Raw genomic sequence first — 19,138 nt, forward strand, 5'->3', positions numbered from 1 at the left:
GGTCAGCCCATTAGTCCCGGTTCAGTCTAGAACCGGGACAGATGGGGGCATTGGACCCGGTTCATGAGCCCAGGGGGCCGGCCGGTCCACGTGGGCCATTGGTCCCGGTTCGTCTGGACCTTTTGGTCCCGGTTGGTGGGACGAACCGGGACCAATGGGCCTGGCTCCTGGCCCACCACCATTGGTCTCGGTTCATGCCACGAACCGGGACCAAAGGCTCCCCTTTTAGTCCCGGATTGTGCCTCGAACCGGGACTAAAGAGTTTAGTCCCACCTCGCCAACCGAAGGGCGCCCACACCTGTTTATAAGCCCATCCCTCTTTGCGTTGTTGAGCTCCTCTCAAAATGAAAATAGATGCACCTATAGAGGAAATTGGACTTAAATTCATAAATAGAAATTAATTATGAATTTATGTTTAATTTTCTCTATAAGTGCATCTATGTTCACTAATAGAGAAGTTTTTATTTTTTGTGACCTAAAAGAAAAAAGAAATCACTAAAAACCTATAAGTATTTAATTCTAAGTAGAAATGAAAAAATAAATAGCAAAAAAGTAAAAAAAATGCCTATAATATTTGTTATGACTAACTAAAATTACCAAATTGAGTAAAGTTATTCATAAAGTAGTGATTCACACAAATTTTAAAAAATTCAAATTTAAACTATTCAAATTTTAAAACTAATGGCACTAATAGAAAGTTTATAATTTTTTGACCTAAAATAAAAAAGAAATCACTACAAAACAAAAAAACAAAAAAAGTGCCACCTACTATTAAATAGCAGGAAAAAGATTGACTCAAAAATCAATTTTAACTATTCTACAAAGTGTTTTCACACAAATTTAGTAAACTAGTGATTCATAAACTAGTGATTCACACAAATTTTAAAAAACTCAAATTTAAACTATTCAAATTTTAAAGCTAATGGCACTAACAGAAAGTTTATAATTTTTGTAACCTAAAAGAAAAAAGAAATCACTTAAAAACTATAAGTATTTAGTTCTAAGTAGAACCGAAAAACTAAATGGAAAAAAAGAAAAAAAAATGCCACCTACTGGGCCAGCACGGCCTGAATACGACTAGAAACCCAACCATGGGCCAGGATTCAGGCCCGCAGTAGGCCTAGTAGGCCCACAGGCATTGCAGTGTCCAGTTAGGTCCATAAGCCTGCATTTGAGAGGAGCTCGAGAGGGAAGGCGCAACAGCACTTATAAACCACTCTCGAGCTCCCTCAGCTAGCGAGGTGGGACTAAAGATTTGGCGCGGGGCAGCACAAGGCCTTTGGTCCCGGTTGGTATCACCAACCGGGACTAAAGGGTGCTTTGGTCCCGGTTCGTGGCACCAACCGGGACCAATGCCACCCTTTAGTCCCGGCTGGTGGCACCAACCGGGACCAATGTCCGCGGCTTCCCGCCCTTTGGGCTGCCGAAAAGTGGCCTTTGGTCCCGGTTGGTGGCACCAACCGGGACTAAAGGGGGGCATTGGTCCCGGTTTGAGCCACGAACTGGGACCATGCTCGGTCTATATATACAGCACTTGTGAAAATTTGGGGTTACTTCTTCGATCCCGCCCCGACGACGCCGCCAGGCTGCCCCTCTGCGCCTCGCCGTCACCATCGTCGCCGCGCGCCGTCCTGCGCCCCTCTGACGCCGTCCCGCGCCGCCCCGACGCCGTCGCCGCCCCGCGCCACCCCGACGTGGCCGCCCTCTGCCCCGACCTCGCCGTCGCCGCCCTCTGCCGCGCCTCATCGTCGCCGCCCAGTGAGCCCCGGCTCCTCCCTTCCCCCATGACGCCGTCCCTGCCTTCTCTGCTTGCCGCGCGCCGCCGCCGCCCCAGCCTGCTCTCTGTTTTTTTCATATTTTTTTTGTAATTCATTGATGTATGTATATATGGATGTTGTATGTATATGTATATATGCAGATGTATGTATGATCCATTGATATGTATGAATTGATGTATGATTTTTTTTGTTCATAGAATTTTTTTTGTCAATTTATGTATATATATGTTCATATATATATATATATATATATATATATGTGCATATTCAGAAGAAAAAATTGTGTTGCAAAAGTTACATTTAAGGTTAGTTGATTTAATGCATTTGAGGTTATTAGTTCTACTGTTAGTGCATTTTAGGATAGTACATTCTAGGTTAGTGCTTTGAACTAGTTTAATCAGTAGTTGAATTAGTTGATTTAATAAGTACTACTTTATTTTACTATATATACAAGTAGTTTATTTTTAGTTAGTACTACTTTATTTTATTTATGGTAATTAAGTGCTTATATTAGTAGTAGTTGAACTGGTTGATTTAAGAAAACTAGTTTATTTACTATATATAGAAGTAGTTTATTTTTAGCAAGAAAATTAATAGAACTACTTTATTTTTTTAGTTAAAGCAATTTTTTCCGCATCGACGTGGACGATGCCTATCCCGCATCCTCGTCGTCGAGTCGGCGGAGGACGACACCTGCTTGACCAGATGGGCCATGTCTGGGACTGGGCTCCGCCGGGGTGGTACTGGGAGGCGCTACCTTCCGGGGGGCGTAGCTTGGTGAGGAGCCAGCCCGTCGTTGATCCGATCCTTGTTTGGTGGCGCTCGCGTGGGCCAGTGATGGTGCCGAGGCTTCCGGACACCGAGGAGGTGGTACGTCACCGTGACAGCGAGGAGGACCAGCACGTCCGTCGCTACATGGTTGCGTTGGAGGGCAGGTTCGAGAATACCTGGCAGGTTCTTCAGGGATCTCACTGGAGCTATGATCCTGTGATGGTTCCTTCCCTTTGGGTGTCCACCGCCCGCGCCGATACCCGTCGGACGCTACGGTTCTAGCTGTACTTGCGATATGTATGATAGTATTCGACGTGTATTAGTGATAATATTCGATGATGTACGGACACATGGAGATGATGTAGTTTTCTTATAATTGAATGCATCCTAATTTGAATACTACTTTATTTTGCGATTTGATTTTTCTTATTGAATGCTCAAATTGGAGAGCACTATGCAAGGCATATGCATATGATTAGTTGAATAATAATGATCTAATTTAGTTTTTGTAGTACATATATATATATATATATATTTAATTGTACATGTTTAATCTTTGAATTATGAACGTATAGGAAATGTCATCATCGGACGACGGAAGTCTCCCGGGGGAGTGCGACTGGTGCCACGACGATCGAGGTCAGTGCGACAGGCCTCACCTGGACGATGATCGGCGCTTCAGCATTAAGCTCGAGGAGACCTTCGAAGTTGAAACGGTACGCAACGACGACAAGTGTTTTTTTTCATAATTAAGCATGACTTCAACTATTTCAACGTGTAATTTTCATCTTTTACAATTCGAGTATAGTTTATCCCATGCCATGCAAGACGCTATGTCTTGGAGAGGATGGATTTTGAAGACCATGAAAATTTTGAAACGAAGAAAATTCACCTAAGGACCCATCATGATGTGGATTTTGAAGTAAAGTTGTATAATGCTGAGAGCGTAACCCATTTTGGTTGCAAAAATTGGGAAGCATTTTGCAAATTGTATGGTTTTGATGAGGGTATGCTTGTCACCATGGATCTTGGTGATCCTGAAATCGAGCAAGACAATGTGGACATTTGGGTCCTTGTTGATACGCCTCTAGTTCTACCGCTATGTGAGTTTCTCAAACATTGTTAATTATTAACTAATTTATATTGTTCATTTCAAAATAGTTGATAGCTTATTTCCATTGACAGCTTATTTTGAAGTATCAAAGAATGTGCAGAAGATGGTAGATAGAACTTACTACACCGATGGCTCTGAGTTAACTTACAACGAGAAAAGTCATCTGGTTGGATTTTGTAATGATATTGAAAATTACAATATCTACAATCGAACTCCTCAACATTATGGTCAATACGTGCCACTAGTGCACGTGTTGAACTACGGTAACTACCATGGAGATACCCTGGTAAGATTTTTTACTATTACGACATCCGTGCATCTTTTTGCATACTTCTAAAACTAGTACATTATTGCTAACTACGAAGTTATTACTATGTTTTTCAACAGAGAATCCCAGAGGATTGTGTGCCTCATTTGATGTATTAGAATGGCGGCAGCCTTCATGTTTTGAACATATATCCAGGTCATCCTACGAATCTCAACTGTCCATACCGGATTTCTAAAAGAAGTGGAGACATGACAATCAAAGAATGGAAAAAATGTATGGACAGTCGGAATGAGCTTCTTGGAAGCAAAAGGAAGCGAGGCGCAAGAATTGGAGACAGGATGATCTCCATTCTTCATAATGGAGAGTCAGGGTCTATATTGTTTTATGCTATTTTACCTTAAGTGTGTTCAGGTCCTACCTGATACTGATGATCATGTGCTAAGAACAATTATGTAGGGTTGGGTTCGATGACTATGAGGATGATGATCGTATGACTTATTATTAATAACGAGTAGAAGTTGTATGATGATGCTTGATTAGTAGGACTTGTTATTATATATGATGATGTATGATGCGAGCATGCATGAGTTATTATATATATATCTACGGGTGAAATGAACATAGCAGTAGCGTTGGTAAACCAAGGATGAAGATATATATATAAGAGAGGACACTTTTCTCTATATTAGCTAGCTAATAACAACCTAAAAATAACCCCCTAAACCCCTAAAACAGCCACTTTTTTTTTAAGAAAAAAGAAAAACCTCAGCTCCAGCCAGCTGCTGATGCGTGGAAGCCTTTTGGTCCCGGTTTATGTCATCAACCGGGACCAAAGCCCCCCCTGCCTGGGCTGCCGGCAGCGGCCACGTGGAGGCCCATCTGTCCCGATTCTGGTTAGAACCGGGACTAAAGGGTCAGGGCATTAGTAATGACCCTTTAGTCCCGGTTCTGGAACCGGGACAAAAGGCCCTTACGAACCGGGACAATAGGCCCGTTTTCTACTAGTGGTAGATGCGAGCCGGCCGTATCGGCTCGAGCTGTGCGCTCGGCTATACCTGTATGGGCAAGCCGCATACGGCGCGGGATACGTTAAGCACCGTATGCCCAAAATGCCCTTATACGTTAAGCGGGGCGGGGGGGGGGGGTGCCGAAGCAGACCTCGTTGCATATATTACTTTCTTTTATTGCCTTTGGCTGATATGACAACAATCTTCTTTAAAGGTTTGATAGATCTGGAAAAGAAGGTGAGGACCAACAAACTGAAGAAGGAAGAAGGGCCCTTCTTTCAAAGCTTCATGATATCCTACGTCCATTCCTTCTAAGGGACATGAAGTCAGATGTCGAGAACAGGGTTCCACAAATGAAAGGAGCCACATGCTACAAGACCAAAGTTGTCCAAAATTCCGATGTGATTACCGTCACATGCTCCATCAACCATCCAGCAATAAAAGGTGCAAGGACTGGTGCTCAAGAGGCAGCAGCAGAGGTCGTTGCTGAAAGTGGTGGTGAAAGTAGCCCTAACACGCGGTCCTGTCAATTGGGCTTGGAAGTGGAAGGCAGCAAGGCTACTAAGAGGCCACGGACAAATAATGCACTTGTCTCCCCTGTTGGCGAAAGCAATCCAGTCGTGCGTGTGCAAGTGCGAGAGCCAACTCCCTCTGAATCAATCTTCAAGGCACTCAAAGAGATACCTGACTTAGCCCGCAGTGATATTCTAAGAGCCTATAGTACTCTTATCCGTGATGATCGCCAATTTGAATCTCTCATGGCGCTCCCAATGAACACGAGAAAGGATTGGCTGCTCATGGAGATTAGAATAATTAGTGGTTGCTCCATTGCTCCAGCAGTATGAATGTTTAGATGTTGTCCGCTGGACTTTTGGTAAACTTGCATCCTCCTGATGTTCCCTCAGGAGTAATTAGTCTTGCTAATGTAGGAACCATGCATGTGATGGTCTGCACATGTGACCTCCAGCCTCTGCATCTGGACGATGCATGCAAGTCACTTTATTAATTATTCTCACAAGCCTTACAAAGTCATACAACAGTAAGACTAAAGTCACCGTCTAGGCAACATCTGTCGCTACGCCTATCCAGTTGATGAAGGAATGCTGATAGTCTGGGCCTAATACCAAACAGACCTCGCAGCCAAACCTAACATATAAAACCTGAGGTCCCAACCAGGACGCCTGCTGGGTATGGGCACCCACCAGTCCGGCGCACTCCTCAACCAGGACGCCTGCCGGGTGTGAGGCCGCCGCAGCCACCTGCCGCCAATCCATTTTCAGTGTTGTACTGCTGCATCTACCATGCCTAGTCTAGATGCTGTCGACGCCACCACGACGCCAGACAACGCCACCATCCCGCGCTCGTCCATCATCACACGCCCACCGGCGAGACCCCGCTGCTCCATGCCGCTGAGACCCGCCGTTGTCGACGTGCCAGATGCCACGCCGCTCCTCCATCGCGAGCACCACCTGCTGCTACTGGTCCCATCCCCTCCTCCTGCAGTTCCTCTAACCGAGCACCCAAACGCCCCAGGCGGCGCCTCCAACAAGGGTACGACACATCCAGTGCCACCGCGCCCAATCTAAGGAGATTTTGGGTTTTCACCCGGGCATGGGGTCGGGGTGGAGGGCAGGGACCTCGACGGTGCCTGCAAGTAGGAGAACGGCGACCCTGATCGTCGCCACCGTCGGGATAAACGAGTCATCCAGAGTTTCCTCCGGTCCGATGTCACCTCTACCAGCCCCCGCGAATGCACCGGGGCCGACGACCGCGATCGTAAGCCACCAGGTGCAGCGGGAGAGAGCCTGCAGCGCAGAGGAGATCCACCGGCAACTCACCACCCACGCGGTCAAGATGCCGTCCATCCCCCCCCCCCCCCCCCCACCCCCCCCCCCCCCCCCCCCGCGCGAACGTCGTCAGCAGAGGGCGCCGTCGCCATGCCTAACGGGGCCGCCGCCCCAGGTTAAGGTTCCTCCACGAAGGCCGGAGTGACGAGATCCGGCACCGCGCGGCCGATGCCATCGCCCAAGCCCACTGTCGACCGATCCCGCCGCCGCCGGGAGCCCGCACGCTGCCGGGAGTCCCACACCCATGGATCTGGGCGCCCGTGCACCGCCGTGAGCCCGCTGCCTCCGGGATCTGCCACACCGTCGGGAGGGCCGCACCTCGCGGATCAGGACGCCCGCGCCGCCGAGGATCCGAGAGAGGGAGGAGAGACCCTCCGCCGCCGCCGTCGCACGCACGGGCTTTGCCCGGCACCGACCATCGGCAGCGGCGGAGGGGGAGAAGGGCGCTGGAGGGTTTCTAGGCGGCGGCGGCGGCTGAGCCCTCCCGAGCCGCCCGCGGGGGAGGCGACGCAAGAGGGACGCCCTAGGAAGAGCAACACTTTTATATATTGAATTAATCTCATGCTATCCTTAACTACTAGTAGTAGTATGAAGTCTGCTAATTCCTCAACTGCAGTGTCATTTACCTGTGACTCCTGAGAACATTTGATACGACTGGTCAAATTATTGCGAAGATTTGCTTAGATGCATGTGTTTCTGCTGCCCTTTTATTTCTGTATTAACGTATCTGTTCAACCATCAGCAATTTGCACTCTATTGGCCTGAAAGTGAACCTCTCTTCTCTCTTTTTAAAACTTGTAAAAAGAATCTTGACGAGCGGAAGCTTGTCCAACCTATTTGTTCCTGTATGCAAATTTTGTGGAAATGTGGGCAAAATTTTTGCCTCATTGTGCAGGTGTTCTTCAGGACAAGGCTCATTGTTACCCCTGTTTCTGAACATGGTAGAGTAATAAATAATGGTGAAGCTTTTGAGCAGGGAGCAACTCTGCCTTGTCATTTGATTGGCTCGGCATCATCCAGAGCAGGTGGAGCGCCAGCTCACTCCTCCTGTTCTAGCAGAAGCTCCCTTGCGAATTTCTGAAGTTCCTTTGAGATAAGTATTGACATGTTTTTTCTTAAGAGAAGAATTGGCATGTTTTTCCCATAAGAGAAAAATAATTGACATGTTACAACAGATTAATTAAATGTTTTGAGGGCACTGAAATTAATTTGGTATGTAATCTTAGCTACCTAGGTAGCTGGATATATTTGGTATGTTCAGCTCAAACATGACCTAAATCCAGAAATGAATAGATGTGGTGAGTAAGAACATCATTCCCTTTCCCATCCAATTGTGCGACTGGCAAAATAGTTGGACAAGGCAGAAATACCCAGTGGAGTACACCATAGTTATCTGACCAGAGTTATGAACATTGACAGAGATAACCAGAGTGTTGTGGAGATCATGACGTCTGTTGTAGGTTGCTTGGAAGACATGCAGTTTCATCGTTAGCCCAGTTGAATGGGACGGGGTTACCCCACAAAAAAAAAGAATGGGACGGGTTTTTTTCGCCACACTTTATAAATAGAAAAAACAACCAGTCCATACAACGAGTAGCACACAAGTGAAATAAAAACGTCTGCTGGGGCCTCTGCGCAAGCATGCCCTTGATTTTTTTTTTTTGTTCAACACACATGGCAAATTAGTTCACAAGTAGATTTCCAATTAGCTATAAACTATTCATGGCAAAAAAAAATCATGTTCTTGCCATGTTCACTTTTATAAGATCTTGTACTATGTTCTCAACAATTTTTACATGGCATTTTTTTTTTGCATTGACCATGGCAACTATATGATTTTTTTTGTTCAACAAACATGGAAAATTAGTTTACCATGGCAATCATTTATTTCGCCATGTTTTTTTCTGTTGAAGTTGGCATCGTCCCATTTTGATTATCTTGGTAAATTTTTATCTTCAAGGATGGTAGCGTTTTAAATTATAATATCACATTTTTCCTATCCAAAATGTTGACCACAAAAAATCACTGTCATGCTGTACCAATATTAAGCCCGTTTTCAACGATTTGCCATGCATTTTAGAGAGAGAAATCACGATTTCACATTGTTTTTTCGCCATAACGAAATTGTTCATGTAGCCACTTGTTATATATCATCTCAATCGTGTGTGCTTTTTGTACACCTCACGTTTTCTACTTTCTGAAACTAATCGTATTATTTTTAGATGAATCGTATTATTATTCAGCATGGCAGTGCTCCAATCAGGGCTTTTTTGGCCCAATTATTTTTTTTCTTTTTCATTTTCGAACATAGGCCAGGTCAGCTAGATATCCGGGTACGTACCAGGAAAAGGATCCGCTGGAGAGAGTCCAGCCCTCGTTCGTTCCCGTGTACCTTGTTGTTCCCCACCGATCGTCCTCCCAGAAGCGAAGCGCCGCTGGCCGCCGTCGCCGTCCTCGAAAATACCACCGTAGGTAAGGTCACCACCGATTACTCTCTGTTCAACTTTTCCCACACAGATCGATGATTTCCTCTCTCTATTCAATTTGCAGATCCACCCGACCCGACCTAACCCTGTCTCCCGCTTCTGATCCATGTTCGAGAGGAACACCAAGTCGAGGCTGGAAAGCCATCCAGGGCTGACGGCGGAGGCGGCCGGCCTGCTCACCGACGACCTCATCCTGGAGATCTTCTCCCGTCTCCCTGCCAGATCCCTTCACCGCTTCAAGTGCGTCTCCGTGTCCTGGCGCGACCTCATAACCGACCCCGCAAACCGCAACAAGCTGTCCCAGACTCTCGCCGGCTTCCTGTACACGTCCCCCGGCGGCAGGGACCACCACTTCGCCAGCGTCTCCGGGGACGGCGCAGCCCCATTTGACCTTTCCCTCCCTTACCTGCGCAATGACAAGGACGATAAGGGCATCACCCTCGTGGACGCCTGCAATGGCCTCCTTCTCTGCCGTCGCCACAAGAAGAACAAGGCGACCCCTTGGAAAGAGGATCATTTTGGTTTTGTGGTGTGCAATCCCGTTACAGGGAGGTGGGTGGAGCTGCCCCCACAGCCGCAGGCGCCGCCGAGAAGATATACCCACACCACAGGCCTGGCTTTTCATCCGGCAGTCTCGTCCCATTTCCACGTTCTTCATTTCGAAGAGACCTATACGGGATCTTACATCACAGGAGTGAACATCTACTCTTCGCGAACAGGAGCCTGGAGTCATAGGGGCAGTGGGATAGTTGAGAAAGTTACCCTGTTCGCTAGGATTAAATGTGTCTTTGCTGGAGGTATGATGTACCTCATGGGCAATCTGGAGGAGATGAACGGTGAGTATGTTCTGGTGGGGGTAGACATGGAGGGGAAAGTGTGGAAGACAATCCGCACACCGTATGGTCGAAGATTTGGTACGATTGGATTGTCTCAGGGGTGCTTACACTATGTTGTAGCTTCTGTCAGTGATTACGATGAAATCCAGGTTTCTGAGATAGCGCTCTGGTGCCTCAAGGATCGTGACAGTAAAGAATTAGTCCTGAAGCATACTGCCAACATCAATAAGCTTATGAGCATGACTGAAAAGATGTACATGGTGGCTGAGATTCATCCAGATTGCGACACCATTTTCTTGGTTTCATTTCGTGGTGATACCTTGGCAGCCTACGATATGCAACATCAGAAAGTTGGCTGTATCCTTAATCTTGAGAAGAATACACGACAATTTCTACCTTATGTTCCTCTGTTCTCGGAGTCATTAGCAGATGAAGATGGGCGGTAGTGTTACCTTCAAACCATGCTCGTGCTTCCTCCAAGAATTGGCTTTTCTGTTGTTTGTGTACCTCTGAATCTGCTTGAATAATGCCGCTCAATTTGCTGGTGCTTACACTCCTGCTTGGTTGATTTCCATTTCAGAGCAATGCCTGGTGAAGCACAGATTAAGCATACTGTCATTTCCAAAGAGCATTGTTACCCTTGTTCTTTTTTCTCTAGCACTGGTTGTTGTTCTGGACATGTATTAGTTCCATGTGGCTAAATTGCTAAATTATACTGTAATCGGTCTTCCTTTGCATAACAAACAGTCATTATGGTTATCCTAAACCCGGTTGCAGATTGTGAACGTGGTAGTGTAGTAAAAGGGTCAATCAGACTGGTTACTGGCGCAATGTCTAGTTTAGCTTATTCATAAGTATATTGGTCATACGCTACCTTTGAGCAAGTTGTTTTTGTGTATATTTTCTGTAGCTAGTGAATCCAGTAGAGCTCTGGATCTGTTAATCACAGAGAAATAGCATCGATGTCAACAAATAAAATTGGAGATGTGCTCTTGTACAAATAGCAGCGTGCAGGTGAAAGAAATCATTACGCCAGAGTTTTACTGACAGTAGTAATAACAGTTTTATAGAGATGCACCTTCAAGGACATGCATGATGTCTGTGAACACGGCTGAATGACCACCAAAAATAAGGCCTCTTGATGTCCGCTCGGTTGATTGATTTGGCTGCGTGTTGTTACCCTGTTTGAGTCGGCTCACCAAAAGCTTTTTTCGATGCGATGATTCCTGATTCTTGAATGAGTTTGTTTTAGGACTCTGGAATGAGAATAGACAATATGAACTGAAAACAGTAGAGATGAATCATTCAAGAATGCCATTTTCTTTCAAGAAAAGCTCCGAGCTGCTTGAGAACTAATGATGTATTTACTTTAGACTTGGCATGGACCGAGTCAGATGCATGTAACAGTTTTGAATTCCTTGAGAAATATTACGACAGGAGAAGATTGTCTGTTTTCTGAAAAAAAAAATCATTAGGAAAAAGTGGAACATATAATTACTTTGTTTTATGACGTGGTTGACCTCAAGAGATTTGCCTGACATGTTTGAGTAGCCTAATTAAGCTGCGAGTTTTAGTTTTTGCCAATGTAAATAGTATGTTCCTTATGTTCTGCATACACTTTACTCATACATAATCTTAGTCTAGTTGTTCCGATTTTTTCCTGCATGTATAATTTTTTTCCTAGTTTCTTCGATCCATAGTGGACTTCTTTATCTCTCCCTTTCCAGATAGCGTCGATAGACTAATTAAACGAGAACACAAGAGAATACAAGCATTTACCTGACTGAGAGCTTGCATGCAGGCAGCATTCAGGAGCCCTCGAGACAAGACCTTTCCGACGTGAAATGGCAGCAAGGTTTCAACAACGGTAATAACTACAGAAGGGAAGCTGGGAGCACTGTTCATCATACATATATTTGTAACTTGTCGCAGGCGGCAACAAGGCATGCGAGCATACGGACACCTCTTTTCAGGTGCTTGTTCTTGACAGTATAGCCAAAATTTTCCTAGTTTGTTTATGTTAATTTTTACCTAACGCCTTTTAGATAGCCTAGCTGCATCTGTGGTGTGTGTATGCAGTTAATTTAATGCATGTTGTTCTTAACTAGTAGTATGAAGTCTGCTTACTCCACAGCTACTGTGCCATTTACCCGTGACTGCTGAGAACAGTTTATGAGTGGTAAAATCGTCCCAAAAATTAAATTTGCTTACATGCATGAGTTTCTGCTACTCTTGTTTTTTGTATTGATGCATCTGTTCAATCGTCAGCAGTTCGCACGTTTTAAGCCTGCACAATGGGGGAGTCGGTTGGCACCGTGGCCCGTCTTGGATTATAATGTCTCTGAACATTGCAATTTCGCAAACTTTTGAGCATCTCTGCCATACTTTTCATTTGCTGGAGCACCTTTTTGTTTGGTCAGCCATCATCGAGAGCAGGTAGAGGCGCAGAGCGCCTTTGTGGTAGAAGTTCCTTTGAGAATTGAGAGAAGAACTGACATGTTTTCTTTTAGAGAAAATAATTGACATGTTACAGTAGATTAATTACAGTCCAACCCAATCAAGTCCAAGAGAGTTTTGAACTAAACATAGATTTTAGTATGCCCTTTAGAATTACAAACAGTGGGGAAATGATGGAAAAAAGAAAACAACGAGAGCTGAATCTATTTTCTCGATTTCCCCTGCATATTTAAGTTCATTGCTCTGTTTCTACTTTTGCGTGATCTCTTCTTCTTTTCTTGTCCTTGCTGTGATCTCAACCATGGCTGGGTTCATTTCAAAGAGGGCCTTGGCTCAAAAGGCCATCCCCTTTTTTCCATTCAAGATGACTAACAAAACAGTTTTGAAGATACCCAATGTTGTATACCATAGTTTTCTGATTGGGGCAGCATGCAGGTGAAGAAGTCAAATACACCATACTTCTTAATATATACAGAGATAGCCAGAGTTTTGTTGGCGGACATGCGATTTCGTGAAACTGCCTCGTTAATGTGGTTCAATGGCGCTTTCACAGACTGAAAGTTTGCTTTTATGATCTGCATTGGATCACCGCAGTTTGTAACAAGTAACCAACATCTGCAACTGTTTTATATCCATAAAGAGCTGGCCATTCTTTTGTCAGTCTGAATATTTGCCACAGTGAGAAGAGGATTCAGTTCCATCTAGTATCGGACATAATCTTGGCCTAGTGCTTTTGGTTATTTCCTACATGTATAGTATTTTTCAGCTCCTTGTTTGGATCCAAAGTGGAATCCTCCAGAAAATACCTTCCCTGCATGAAATGGCAGCAAAGATTCACAACAGTAATAGCTACAGAATGTAAGCCGGGAACACTGCTCATCGTATATATGTCAAACTTGTTGCAGGCGGTAACAAAAAAGGCAGGCAAGCAGACGGATACCTCTTTTCTGGGCCTGGGAAGAGCATCGCACACTCCAGGTACGACCCGACCGCCTTGAGAAATATTATTACGACAGAAGAAGATCGTTTGTTCTCTGAAAAAAAACTTTTTGGACTCTGCAGCAGACTTCCAGATACTTCGGCACCGTTAACCTCAAGAGATGTCTTCAGGAGGAGTAAGGAATCTCTCTGAAGAAAACAGGAGAAGTAAGGAATCTGTCTGACATGTTTATGCGGTCTAAATAAAGCTGAGCTCGGACAGTGTAGCCAAATTTGCCTCCCCTGTATTGTATTGTGCAGTGTACACCTGATCATCTCATAAATTCACTAGCAGAGCATTTTTGTGGATGCAGACGGCATATTTGGTGGAACGAATGTAGCATGTAAATGGTGAACCGGTGCAAGTTCATGCTACTAAAACATGCAAAGTGCAACTTTTTAGTGGTTCATATTTAGTGCTGCAATTTTCAACGAGCGTGGTTGGCCTGATAACGGCACCACCTGCCCTTGTGCTCCGGCTCAAAGGAGAGTTGCGTCCACCGCCAATTGACCCAGTGTATCATGGAATCATGTGCGTGCATGAACAGCTGCTGACTTGCCTGTCCCATCAGGCTTCTGAAGAGTGGCGGCTACAGGCAAGGAAGAGGGCTCCAAAAAAAAAACATCTTCTTCAGTCTTTTTCAGGTGTAGTTTTGTTAACTTCCAAATCAGAAAAATCGACAGCCAAAAATGAGAGGGAGTGAGAGGGCAGGAAACTCAATTTTATTGTCCTAAATAAATAGCATCAGCGTCCTTGGCTTTACCAAGCGGCTTCCACTGATGTAAAAAGGCAAGCATTTTAAACAAGCAATCAGACGAATGATTTTCCTCCACTGTCTAACAGATCATCAAGCTGGCATTACTGAACTATGATAAACTTCAAAGGACATCGCTAATCCTATTCACAAGTTCAGGTATCTTGTCATTCCATCAGCATAACTGAATGACATCACAAGTCTGTCCTTTCTTTTTTTCCGATAAAGATCATATGTCTGTCTGCCCGCCGGCCTACTATGTGCTGCAATGAAGCACCAATCCCAGTATGGAGAACAACATTCTTTCAGCTGCTCTGAAATGAACAAAAAAACACTAGTCTGCTGCAAATGAAGCACCACTCCCAGTCTGGAGAACAACGTTCTTGTTGCTGCTATGAAAATGAAAACAATATTCTGCTGCTGTGAAACAACAAATCACACGCCCCTGTCGCAGTGGATTGCTCGTTCTGAATCGAAGCAAATGCACCACACACACATGATCTATGCGACTGATGAAGTTACCAATACACAAGTTTGCCCGTTCCACCCGCGTCCCCCGTGTTGTCCCCCGCCTGGGTGACTCGGGCGGATCGGCAATCCTAGCCGCCGGGCCGCCGCAGATCCCGTGCCTCCCTCCGTCGCCGCCGGAGGAAGCCACCGGTCAAAGCCTGGTGGCTGACGGCGGTGGTGGAGGCTCCCTCCCCTCCCACGCAGGTTTGGGTGATGCGAGGCATCCATGGGCGTGGGGGCACCTGCCCAGATCGGGATCGCTGGCGGCGCGGCGTCTCTCCAGCGGCGGCACGTGGCGGCGGCATGGTGGTGGGCAGTGGCGGCGGCGCTGCAGGGTCGACGGGGAGGACAGGTGGTGCGGCTGTTGGCGGCGACGTGCGGGTTGGCTGATCCAGCCCGTACATGTGGCTGGCTGGCGGCTGCGTGGAAGGGCCAGAGAGGGGCGCCGGAGGCCTCTGCTAGCGATCCGGCAGAGCTTCTGGATCGGATCCGGTCGTCACGTCCGATCCGTCCGGCCGTTTGTGATACTGCGGCGTCTCCTGCGGATCTCTGCCGACCGGCGGCGCGTGGGGCCGGTGAGGAGATGCCGGATCTCCGCCAGAGTACCAACGGCGACGTATGTCTTCGTGGCGAGGTTCCGCTCGGCTTCAGCCAGCCACGAGATCGGGACGACGTGGCTTCCGGTGAAAATTGCGCCTCGCTGCGGTCTTGGCGGACGATGGCGGCGTCTCGGACGTCGTTCCCTTCTCGAGGCATCGTCGTTGCAGGTCACGTCAATTTGACCGGGAAGTTTCGGAGGAAACCCTAGATCTGGGTCTACCAGATCGGACGATGACAGCGCCTTCAGTGTCGTTCTTCCTCCTGGGGCATCGTTTTGGAGCAAGCGCTTGTTGGAGGCTTGTTGGAGGGGACAAGAGGAGGAGCGGTGTTTCATCTTGCCCATTGATGACGGCGGATCTCGGCGGCGTGGCGCAGTGGAGACTCGACGCCCGATGCGCGGAGATGGACTCGCGCAGGAGGATGACGTTGTCTGGCGTCGTGGTGGTGTCGGCGGCAGCTAGACCAGGCAAGGTACATGCAGCAGTACAACTCTGAAGATGAATTGATGGCAGGTGGCTGCGGCGGCCTCATACCCGACAGGCGTCCTGGTTGAGGAGCACGCTGGACTGGTGGGTGCCCATACCCAGCAGGCGTCCTGGTTGGGACTTTAGGTCTTAGATGTTAGGTTTGGCCGCGATGTCTGTTTGGTATTAGGCCCAGACTATCAGCGCCCCTTCATCAACTGGATAGGAGTTGCGACACATGTTGTATAGACGGTGGCTTTAGTCTTACTATTATATGACTTTGTAAGGTCTTGTGTCAATAATTAATAAAATGGTTGTATGCATCGTCCAGATGCAGAGGCCGGGGGTCCTCCTCCTTTTCTAAAAAAAACACATGATCTATGCAGCACCCCCCCTTCGGCCTAATCGTCTCTAACCTAAACTCTCCCGACAAGCCCTTCCGCCCTACAATCGCCGCACCGTCAGCCTCCCCCCCACCCCGCCACAAGGCCACAAGAGCGCCGCTCGGCCGCATGCATACCCCTAATTTTGTACCGAAACCTAGCATTTCAGCTCGATTTTGGGGCAGGTGTGAAAAATACCTGAGCGCAGTGCCTCAGTCGATGCTCTCAATCACCGCCATGCACGCCTCCACTTCCCGTTGTTGCCATGGCTTTGCCATTTTGGATGCTCGCCGCCGCATCGCGTCTCGCATCAGCTGGATCTGACGCCTCTGCTTTGATGTAAGTGAGCGTGGAGACCGCGTGGTTGGCATGCGGTCGAGCCAACGACACGGTCCCGATAGACACGTGAGAGACGCTAGCACCGCATGATCAAACTTGATCGGACTGCTCACTGGGAAGTTTGCGCTAGCCAGAAATCAGTCGGTCTAAGTGAAGGTTTTCCTTTCTTTATTTGCCTAGAAAGGAAGAATCATGTTTGAAAAAAGGTAAATTCTGAAAGTTGTGACTCCTTTACAAACATACCATTTTTATGTTTGTATATGTACGGCTCTATGCAATCTAGGCATCCCCGTTTCCTCTTCCTCTTGTCTAGTCTAGAAAAGAGGGGGTCCAGCGGCCGTGTAGTTGTTCCCCATTGTCCTTCGAGAAGGGAAGCGCCGCCGGTCACATCCCCGTTAGCCGCCGGCGCCAGTCGCCGCCGTAAACCAAACGAAGGTACTTCTTCCCACACAACATAGCAGGAGAATCATCACCGGGTTGATTTTCCTCAGCCCGATCCATGATTTCCTCTCTCCATTTGCAGATCTGACCTGACCATGTCCCCTGCCTAGCACTTCCTCTTCCGATCCATGGAGGAGGCAGAGAAGGGGGAGATCTTCAGGATGAACACCAAGCCGAGCTCCATGAAGGAAGCGGAGAAGGGTGAGGTCTTCGAGAGGAACACCAAGTTGAGGTTGGATAACGATCCGAAGGCGACGGCAGAGGCGGCCTGCCTATTCACGGACGACATCATCCTAGAGATCCTCTCCCGCCTCCCGGCCAGATCTGTCCACCGGTTCAAGTGCATCTCTGTGTCCTGGCGCAACCTCATCGTCGACCCCGCCAACCGCAAGAAGCTCCCCCAAACCCTCGCTGGCTTCCTCTACTTCACCACCGATGACAGCGGACATCACCACCATTTCGCCAGCGTCTCCGGCGGGGCACCCCTGTTCGATCCTTGCCTCCCTTACCTGCAACCTGATAAGTACAAGGACATGACCCAGGTGGACACCTGCAATGGCCTCCTTCTCTATCGCGGCGGCAACAACAAGTTGGTCGCTTGCAATTGGGCAAAGGACGATTTCCGTTTTGTCGTCTGCAATCCGGTCACCGGGAGGTGGGTGGAGCTGCCCCCTTCACCACAGTCACCGGAAAACAGATTTAGCTGTATTGCAGGTCTGGCTTTTGATCCTGCGGTCTCATCCCATTTCTACGTTCTTCACTTCGAGCAGACCATTCAGGGATCTTACATCACAGCAGTGAACATCTACTCGTCGCGGACAAGAGCCTGGACTCGCAGGGATAGTGGGATGGTTGAGAAAGTGGCGCTGTTCTATCTTACTAGATGTGTATTTGTCGGCGGCATGATGTACCTGATGGGCATTCATAAAGGCATTAACGAAGAGAATGTGCTGGTGGGTGTGGACATGGAGGTGAAAGTGTGGAAGATTATCCGTGTGCCGCACAGTTCAAGTGTTGGCACGCTTGGAACATCGCAGGGGTGCTTACACTTTGCTATAGCTTCTTCCATTGATGACATTGAACTCTGGTGCCTCAAGGATTGTGACAGTAAAGAATTGGTCCTGAAGAATACCGCCAGCATCGATAAGCTTACGAGCATGACTAGGAAGTGGTACAGTGTGGCTGAGATTCATCCAGATTGTGACACCATTTTCCTGGTTCCATGGGAAGGTGATGCCTTGGCAGCGTACGATATGCAACATCAGAAAGTTCGTTGTATCCTTAATGTTGAGATAAAGAATGGACAACGGCAGCGGTTTCTACCCTATGTTCCTCTGTTTTTAGAGTCATTAGCAGATGCCGATGGGCAGTAGTGTGACCTTTAAACCACCCTTGTGCTTCCTCCAAAAATTGGATATGTTGTCGGCTGAAGTACTTGTTTGTGTACCTCTGAATCTGCTTGAATCATGCCGCCCAATTTGCTGGTGCTTGCACTCCTGTTCTGGACATGTATTTGTTGCATGGGGCTAAATTATACTGTAATTGGCCTTCTTTCAATAACAATGATTTATTATGATTATCCTAAATCCTAGTGCATATTGTCAACCTGTTAGTATACTACTAAAAGTTTCAATCAGATTGGTTACCGGTGCCATGTCTAGTTGACCTTATTCATCCAGTATTTTGGTAAAACACTGCCTTTGAGCAAGTTCCTTTTATATATGTTTTCTATAGCTAACGAATTCAGTAGAGCCTTGGTGTATGTGCGTAAATCCCAGAGAAATAGCATCAATGCCAGTAAAAAAAATAACATTGGAAGCTTTCATGAAAAGTTTTCCTACTGGGTGTATGTGTGTTTCGTCCGTTTTTGTTGTCTCGGATGATAAACCGAAGGTACGTATCATATAAGCTTGTGTTTCGCATATCCAAATAGGATTTTGGCAGGTGCCAGGACATGTCATTTACTATTTTAGGAATGTAGTGACCCCAACATATAGGCTTGTCCGTTGGTTTGGACGCTTAGCGTTGTGCGCTCTTAGCAGCCATATATATTGAAGCCCTGGTATTGCGGTGTCAATGTGCCTTGTGGCTGTATGCATCGAAC

At 47.0% G+C, this 19,138-nt stretch overlaps 2 protein-coding genes across 2 annotated transcripts; both read left to right on the plus strand.

Annotated features, from left to right (window-relative positions):
- The first annotated feature begins 9,377 nt into the window (after window positions 1-9,377).
- On the plus strand, window positions 9,378-10,553 carry LOC125518810 (F-box protein At5g49610-like). Its single transcript, XM_048683680.1, has one exon. The coding sequence runs from the start codon at window positions 9,378-9,380 to the stop codon at window positions 10,551-10,553; it is 1,176 nt and encodes a 391-aa protein (XP_048539637.1).
- A 6,364-nt stretch (window positions 10,554-16,917) lies between these two features.
- Window positions 16,918-18,689, plus strand: LOC125523979 (putative F-box protein At1g50870). Its single transcript, XM_048689052.1, has 2 exons — window positions 16,918-17,028; window positions 17,117-18,689. The coding sequence occupies exon 2, from the start codon at window positions 17,163-17,165 to the stop codon at window positions 18,405-18,407; it is 1,245 nt and encodes a 414-aa protein (XP_048545009.1). The 5' UTR covers window positions 16,918-17,028; window positions 17,117-17,162; the 3' UTR covers window positions 18,408-18,689.
- Window positions 18,690-19,138: the final 449 nt, after the last annotated feature.

Source organism: Triticum urartu, chromosome 7, assembly GCF_003073215.2.
Source record: "Triticum urartu cultivar G1812 chromosome 7, Tu2.1, whole genome shotgun sequence".
Classification (NCBI taxonomy): Eukaryota; Viridiplantae; Streptophyta; class Magnoliopsida; order Poales; family Poaceae; genus Triticum; species Triticum urartu.

Coding starts and splice junctions, on each gene's coding strand:
- LOC125523979 (XM_048689052.1), top strand. CDS start 17,163: ATGGAGGAGGCAGAGAAGGGGGAGATCTTCAGGATGAACACCAAGCCG.
- LOC125518810 (XM_048683680.1), top strand. CDS start 9,378: ATGTTCGAGAGGAACACCAAGTCGAGGCTGGAAAGCCATCCAGGGCTG.